The 8537-nt window shown below is 39.1% G+C and overlaps 1 protein-coding gene across 1 annotated transcript; it reads left to right on the top strand.

The window, feature by feature from the left end:
• Positions 1-2933: 2933 nt before the first annotated feature.
• Positions 2934-6558, top strand: LOC134298604 (proto-oncogene Mas-like). Its single transcript, XM_062979327.1, has 3 exons — positions 2934-3050; positions 3154-3249; positions 3528-6558. Exons 1-3 carry the CDS (start codon positions 2934-2936, stop codon positions 4437-4439), a joined length of 1125 nt encoding a protein of 374 aa, XP_062835397.1. The 3' UTR covers positions 4440-6558.
• The last annotated feature ends 1979 nt before the right edge of the window (positions 6559-8537 follow it).

The following is an 8537-nucleotide window of genomic DNA, read 5'->3' as shown; positions in this document are numbered from 1 at the left end:
TCACATCCGACATATCTAAACCCTCTTTGGGTATCACTACTATCGTTGCCTCCTTCCATGAATCTGGTATAACTTTACTTTGGAGGGCCTGGTTCATTAATTTTTTCAGGAAGGAGGTCACTTCTTTTAATCCTAATTTATAAAAGCCCGCAATAAATCCATCCGGCCCCGGGGTTTTATTACTATCTACATTGTTGATTACTTTAAGAATTTCCTCCTCTGTGATTTCTTTATTGAGTTCGCGTCTTTGCTCTTCTGTGATTTTATCCAATTGTAATTTGCCTAGGAACTCTGTTATAGCCTCGGGATTGATATTATCTTTAGAGTATAGGTTTTCGTAATATGTTTGAAATACTTCTTTTATTTCCTCATCTAAGTTCACTATTTTGCCTTCGGTTCTGATTTTAATAATTTGTCTGCTCTGTTTCTTCTTCCTTATTAGACGGGATAACCATTTTCCTGGTTTGTTTGCGTTTTCAAAGGCGTATTGTTTAACCCATTTAATTTGTTTTGCCAATTTCTCTAAGTCTCTACTCTCTTTCATTTTATTTAATAAATCTAGATTTCTTTTTATCTTTTTGTTTTTGGGGTTGGCTTTTAAGTCCTTTTCCTTCATCTCAATCTCCTTATTTAAACTATTCCATTCTGCTTCTTTTTGTTTTCGTTTAGTAGCACTTAATTGGATTAAAAATCCTCTCGCCACTGCTTTATAAGCGTCCCATACAATTTGTGGGTTCATTTCGTTGGTGTCATTGATATTAAAGTATTCTTTCGTCATCTCTTTAATTTTGTCTATGTCTTTCTTGTCTTTTAATAGATTTTCGTTTAGCCTCCATTTCCTTACAAACCTTTTTTTATTAAGTTCCATTACTAGTGGGCAGTGGTCCGATAAGTCTCTAGGTAAAATGCGTATGTCCGATACCTTTGTCACAAGGGATTTGGAAACCCATATCATGTCGATCCTCGACCATGATTGGTGCCTATTTGAATAATGTGTATAGTCTTTTATTTGGGGGTTTAGTTCTCTCCACGTATCTACTAAATCCAGTTCATCTTTTAATGCTAGGAGGCTTTTAGGGAGGGAGGTGGTTTCTTTAACTTTCTTTGGTTGTTTAGTTTTATCTAATTCTTTATCTACTACTCCGTTAAAGTCACCAAGAATTATAATATGATCAAATTCTACATTACTAATACTTTCTCTCAATGTTTTGGTGAACTTTGTTTTGGGGCCATTTGGCACATAGATGTTACAGATTAAAGTTTTTTCTTCCTCCCGGTCAATTAATATTGCTATGACCCTACCTTCATTGTCTTTAAATGCTTCTTTTGCTGTGAGGTTGTCATCTACGTATAAAGCCACTCCCCTTTTTTTATTGGTGTCCGCCGAGACGAATACCTTCCCTAGCTGATTGTTAATCAAAAGATTGGAGTGCGTACGTTCAATGTGTGTCTCCTGTAAAGCTATAATACTGTAATTTCCTTTTCTTAATTTGTTAAATAATCTTTTACGTTTAATGGGCGTGTTCAACCCGTTAATATTGTTTGAGAAACATTTTAAATGAGTACAGACATTACTCATCTTTGAGGATTCCATCATCTTCTATTGGTTCTCCCGTGTCCGAGTCATCTTGGTCCGCGATCAAGTCCAATTCAGCGACTGTTGGGTCACTGTCCTTCGGCGAGTCAAATCTTCTCTTCTTGGTTTCTTTAGGATTTTTGCCATTACTTGAGGATAATCTATTTAGATTTAAATCTTTCTTTAACATCCTATAAAAGTCCTTTGCTTCATCCTCCGAAGTAATCCATACTCTGTCATCTTTGTATGTGGCCATTAGGCCTTCGTATTTTTCCCATCTATATTTTATTTGTCTTTTCTTGAGTTCGTCTGTTAGGAAGTAGTACTTCCTTCTCCTGTTTAATATCGATTTTGGAAGTTCCTTTAATATGATCAGCTTTCTGTCTTTGTACCATATAGGATTTATAGCGTTTTTCCTGAGTACTTCGTCTCTTGTGGTTTTCTTCAGGAAGTGAACCATAACATCCTTGATTACTTTATTTTTCTTGGTAAAATTCGACTGAATTCTATATACCCTGTCGATTTGGCCGCAGGCTTCCTGTTCCGTGCATTGTAGAATCTTAGCTGTTATTTGTGTGATCACCCAACCAATATTTTCTTTTTCCTCCTCTTGAATGTTCCTATATCGTAATTGGTATTCCAGTGATTGGAATTCCAGTTTTTCCTGTATTTTTTCCATTTTCTTCTCCCTCTCCTCCATGGACTCCATTTTCTCTTGTAATTTCGTTTGCATTTTGTCATTTTTTCTGTTCACTATTTTTAGTTCGTTAATGTCGTTAGAGTTCTTAATAAGTTCTTTTTTCATAGCCCCCATCTCTCCTCTCCACTCTTTTTTCAACTCTGCCAGTTCTTCTTGCAGAGTCTTTTGTTGCAAATCCTGTTTTTTAGCTATCATTTGGACCTCACTTTGCAGTTGGTCCTGTTTCTCCGAAATTTTCTTAATCTCCCTCAAAATATCTTTTAAGCCCCCCTCCTCTGGAAGGGAGGTTCTTCGCACATTTAGCCTAGAGTCCTTATTGTCTTTGTTGTCTTTGTCTATTCTCCACTTGGGTGTCGCCATAGCTCCGGGTTGTTATACTCGTTGGGACCGCTGGGAGTACAATCTAGTACTAAGGTCAAAGGGTTAATGACTGATGGGGGGGGAATAGGGGGGACAGTAGAGATAGAAAATTTAAAGACCCGCACGAGGAAAATCCAAGTTTGGGTGCTACCTTCTACTTGATTTATATTTCCTCCTTCCTGCGTCCGTCGCTTTCCTTTGGCCTCGTTTTCCTTTGGATTTCCTTTGGATTCAGTATCCCCTGCTTATTCGGTCTATGAGATCCTTTTCACGTATCCGCCCTGTGTCCTTCACACTATGTCCCCTCCGGAAAATGCTCCCGCCTTGAAAGTTCCTATCTTCTCCTCGTACTTGATAACTAGCGGCGCCAGTACTTCCGCTTACGTCATGTCCTCTCTCGATTGTTTAAAGAAGGTAGCCCGTAGACTAAACAATATGGCTTCAAGGTCGTTTCAAATCCACAGCCAAACTCCAGCACTGTGGGGACTGGCACCAAACTTCTCACGCTACCTCCTAGGCGATCCTTCTTCCTTCCCTTTCCCTCTTTCCACCTCCGTCCACCTCCGTTCTTCCACCTCTTCCTTCTCCTCCCGACCACGCCAGTGGAGTCACAGTAAGATGGCTTGGATTATTTATACTTTAAATATTTGCCTCTATCTTAAGTTAACTAAAAAGACTTCTGGTATGTTGTATCGCTACTGAGATAAACTCACCATGCGGCTTAGCCTTTCCGGATTACTTGTTATCAAGTTAAGCAGGCGGCGGCGATTGGTTTGCCCGGCGCTGCTGTATTTTACTCCGATGGGTTCGGCGGTGGCTTGGCTGGCAGCTAATGCGGTTGCTCCCGCTTCCCGCTGTCGACCCGCCGGCCGAGGTCTCCGGACCCACTAGAACCTCTCCCTTGAGGGGCGAGGGCCGTTGGGGCCGTCGGAGAGATCCTCTGACACCGGCGTCTTTCCCCAATCTCGATCCGAGGGGAAAGAGGGAGCTGTCGCTCTACCAGGTCAGATCAGCGGTTGGCACACCAAGAGCTCTCGGTGGACCCAACCTGTCGCCATTGCCCCCGCCGCCGGAAGTCCCAATTTCACCACCTACATACTGCACCTCTCTGTTGCTGACTTCGGACTGCTCACAGTGGTAGTTATGCATAACATATTCTTTATTTTAAATTTGCTTGATGAGATCTCCTTTATGGATTATCTAAGTTTTCTGCATGATTCCATATTTCTGTTCACATTCTTGACCAGCCAGTTCCTATTGACAATCATCAGCATTGATAGGTGTGTGTGCCTCTTTTTCCCACTTTGGCATCGATGTCACCGGCCACCACGCTTGTCCACTGTTGTTTGTGTCATCATCTGGATCCTCAGCTTACTAATTTCTTCTACAAATACCATCCTCAATGTCACTATTAAGTTTCTTTGGTTAAAAACTCTCAATTTTTTCTTGAATGTTGCAATTTTCATGCCCATCATGTGTGTGTCCACTGTAGCCATGTTAATTAAAGTCTCCTCAAAACCACAACAAAATAAGCGGGGAAGATTGCTAAGAGCGATTTTGTTCACGCTTGCTTTCTTCTTGCTCTTTGCTTTTCCATTTAATGTTATTCATATTCTTGTTATTTTTCAAAAAGTTCAACGCCATTTCTTTACATATGCCTACCTTTGTGCCTCTCTAAACAGCACCATTAATCCCATGATCTATTATTTGGTGGGAAGAGATAAAAGGGGGAGATCCAGCAAAAGAATAAATATAGTATTTGAGAAACTTTTCAAAGAGGAGGAAGACTATAGGAGAGAATAGGAAAACCTCAGCTAAGGCTTGGTTAAAGGTTTCTTTAACCTGAAGTTAGTGTTTTGAAAATGTATTAGAAATACTTTTTTATACTCACCAGTTAACTCCTGACTTATTGGAGTGATTATGTGCATTTTCATTCGTACCTATGTTCACTGTATAGCTCCATCTTTCAATTCGCATTCTCTTCTAACCAGGGAAGTAGAGGCACATAAATCGAGCCCACTTTGGTACCTGCACCACCAGCCACCAGATTTGTTCACGACTGTGTGTGTCACCATATGGATCCTTGCGTTCCCAACGTTTGCTACAAATTTCACCCTCTCAGTTCATATTCAGCTTTACAGTTTCAGGATATATGCACTTTTCTTAAATGCTGTATGTTTCATGCCCATCATGTGTGTATTGTACTATGACTACGTTTGTTAATGTCTGCTTAAGACCATTACAACAGATGCAGGAGAAACTGTTAAGAGCCATTTTCCTTACACTTGCCTTCTTCCTCCTGAATGTATATGTATATGCTGGCATAAGCATAACATTAAACACCATCATTAACCCTATGATCTATTATTTGCTGGGAACGAAAACGGGGGAGGGATTCAGTAAAAGTATAAATAAAGTGCTTGACATTTTTTCAAAGTGGATGAAAGCTGTTTAGATAACCAGGAAACCCCAACCATTACTCTAAGGGCCCATTGACAAGGAAGCAAGTCTTTTAAAATGATATAGAAACAATTATACCCATCTACATTAGAAAATCATGATTTTTCTGAAAATTCTATAGATATATTCATTATGTATGCCATGCACTCACTTGTTCATTCCTGAGTATAAATGTTTGCCCTTTGCTCCATGTATCTGATAAAGTAGACTCAGTGTGCATCTACACTATAAAATTACGGCAGTTTGACAGCACTTTAACTGCCATGTCTCAATGTTATGGAATCATGGCTAAGGACTTTATCAAACGACAACAGCTCCCATGTTCCAATAGTGAACAGTAGATGCATCCATAGTCTGCAAAAGCTTATACTACAAAAAAAAATCTTTATCTCATTAGATCTCAAAGTACCACAAAACCCCTTGGCATGTGGATTCTATAGCAAATTAATAAGTAATGTATAAAAGCAGTACTTCTTTTGAAAATGCAGTGGATTATATACTCTTGTTTCAAAATCTGGTAGAAGTTTATTTCTTTAGACTGTAACACTGTACATTCAGTTAACATGCACAAATGGCGGCAGTTGTCTTCAAAGCAAGAAAGTACTCAAAAAGATTATAGTGCGTGCTGAATGTAAAGACCATTTATGGAAAGGCTCACCTATGATATTGGCATAAATACAAGCAGAGATTTTATCTCAAGGTAATATTCGCTACCTGATTGCGAAAATGGGTTACAATTGGAGATGGCTGGCTTATGATCTTTTGTATCTTGAACAAAACAGCTGGAGATTTAAATCAAGATGGATGATTGTTAAGGCAATCAAATATCTCAGTTGGCTTGCTTAAGGACCTATTTAATCAAGATAAGAAAAATGCCGCTTAGAGAATGAAGCAAATTAACTTTATTAACTGCTGTGTAAAGATGATTAAAAAGTGTATATTAATGGTTTTGAAATCAAAGACAGATTAAGAAACTGTACAAGAGAACAGGATGAGATGGACTCAACACTGGGCATACTGTGCATATGGATGTATGGGGAAAATGTGATACAAAGATGTAAAATTTACTATGTGCAATAATATAAAACAAAATCTGTATAAGATGATCTATAGAAAGTTAGTAAATTCCCCAAAAGCTGGTAAAATGTCCTGCAGTGATTAAAAGTAAGGTTGGAAATGTCATGATGAGAAGATCCCTTTTTTATTTTTATTTTTTTCATTTGTGGGGAACTTGAAAGAAAGGGAAAAAGTTTCTGGTCTAAAATGTATATGTCAGTTCTAAAAAAATGTAAAGCTAGATTTTGTAATGTTAATAAAAATATTTCTGCTGGACATTATAGATTACTTTTTTGATACATGACAACAACACAGAGACTATAATTTGCTCAAACATGGACATAAACTGAAACACTGACAATGGCGGAATGAATTGTAAAACTTGCTGAATTGGCTGAAATGGCCACATTAATGTGGCTTCTAAGGGATATGCCAGTTGGAAACTTTATGAATGCCTGGAAACTATGATTTTTTTGATGAAATGAAAACAATATCTAATGATGTAATATCAAACTGCAGTTATGATTAGTAATTATAGTAGGATAATTAATTAGATGTCTATTAGCAGAATAATATTTTTTTCTTTGTCATTTCATTACAAGTATGATTGAAGGAGATTAGAGCCATATTGCATTTATCCTTGTCTTATTTTCTCTTTTTTCTTCCCTCTCTTATTTATTTTTGAATATATATATATATATATATATATATGCTTGTTTATCCTTTTCTTATTTTCTCTTTTTTCCCTCTCTTATTTATATATATATATATATATATATATATATATATATATATATATATATATAGTGTGTGTGTGTGTGTGTGTGTGTGTGTGTGTGTATCACTTTTTGAATATATATATCACCTTCTCTGGGATCCTTTATCTTCAGTTTTTCAAGGAAACCTGGATTTATGGCAAGGGCTTAAGGAAGCATCCTTCCTGGGACCCTTTCCTATTTTCCTTTCAAGGGAGGCTGGGTTTGAAGAATGGAGTTAAGGAAGCATCCTTTCTGGGACCTTTTCCTTAGACACAGCTTACATATGACACATCACAGCATTCTTCTATTCTGATTGGCCCAACAAGCAGGTCTCCCAGGGAAACCCCATGTGAGCATCCGTGTGGTGCTGAATAGGGGAGGAGGAGCCGTGATTGGCAGCCACGTGGTCTCATAACAGACAAAAAATGTGGCAACTGAGCCCTTATCATTACGGTCATTCAGCCAAGCCGAACAAGTCAGATTGGCCAAAGGGAACCGACCACTTTAATTCCATGCACAAACCTATTTGGCATAATCTAGAAAATCGAGGTTGAATAAAGATCATGCCACTTTGTATCACAAAGGAAATCCATATGCCTTCCAGCTGATAGAGAGCTAGAATTCAGTCCTAAGCCTCATAAGTCACAGACCATCCCAGACTGACCAAAAAACCTGTTGCAGGATACTGGTAATCCACGAACTGTAATCCACATGGGCAAGAATTAACAAGGTTTCACTGGAGAAGAGGTATAACAAGGCAAGAAATACTCAGGAATCACAAGGCCCAGTCTTGGCAAGGAAGTCACGAAGCAAGGCACAGAAACAAGGCAGACATGGAGCAAGGTACTGGAACATGGATTCTTCTCCCATGAATGGCAAAGTTGACACTGCACAGAGAACAAGGAGGAAGGCATCTTTAAAGAGTTCTCAAGGCTACAGCACAGTGAGAGTTAGGACGGGCAGAACTTCACATGAGAAACTTGCTCATTAGCGCGTCTGAGAGCCAAGCTTCTTCTCACACCCTCCCTTCTACTCCTATCCCTCGCGAAGGACTCTCTCCAGTCAAAATCAACACACTCCTCTGCAACAACATCTAGCAGACTCAGCCTTGACTGGTCATCGGAATGTTCCCCAATTAACGGATCCTCTGTAACCACAACTTCGGGCATCTGCAAAGTTATCGGGCTTTGGTTCAAGTCTTGAATGGGCCCGAAATCTGATTCAAACTCTGATTCACACTCCATCTCCCACTGAGGGACAGGCTCTGATGGCTGAGCTACAACAAAACCTTTCTTACGTAGAATGCACTGTTCCCCCAGAATGAAATCAGAAGTTATGTCACAAGTGACAGATTTTATTCTAAGGGAATTTCCTACTGAGAAGCAACCAAATTCTTAGGTTCTTTAGCACAGTGGCTCTCAACCTGTGGGTCCCCAGATGTTTTGGCCCTCAACTTCTAGAAATCCTAACAGCTACTAAACTGGCTGAGATTTCTGGAAGTTGAAGGCCAAAACATCTGGGGACCCACAGGGTGAGAACCACTGAGCTAGAAGCATTGGAAGAAAAGTCTAAATCTTTTTTTCTCCCAACTTCTTTTGGGATACTTCCAGGGAACAATTTCAGGGGG

Source organism: Anolis carolinensis, chromosome 4 (assembly GCF_035594765.1).
Source record: "Anolis carolinensis isolate JA03-04 chromosome 4, rAnoCar3.1.pri, whole genome shotgun sequence".
Lineage (NCBI taxonomy): Eukaryota > Metazoa > Chordata > Lepidosauria > Squamata > Dactyloidae > Anolis > Anolis carolinensis.
Note: the sequence above shows the minus strand (reverse complement) of the source record. Positions and strands in the feature narration are given on the sequence as shown.

What these genes read in the sequence shown, in the direction of transcription:
- LOC134298604 (XM_062979327.1), top strand. Translation starts at nt 2,934, where the DNA reads ATGTCCCCTCCGGAAAATGCTCCCGCCTTGAAAGTTCCTATCTTCTCC. An exon ending in CTCTCGATTGTTTAAAGAAG is followed by an intron (nt 3,051 to 3,153) that starts GTAGCCCGTAGA and finishes GCTACCTCCTAG; the next exon opens with GCGATCCTTCTTCCTTCCCT. An exon ending in ACCACGCCAGTGGAGTCACA is followed by an intron (nt 3,250 to 3,527) that starts GTAAGATGGCTT and finishes CGGACCCACTAG; the next exon opens with AACCTCTCCCTTGAGGGGCG.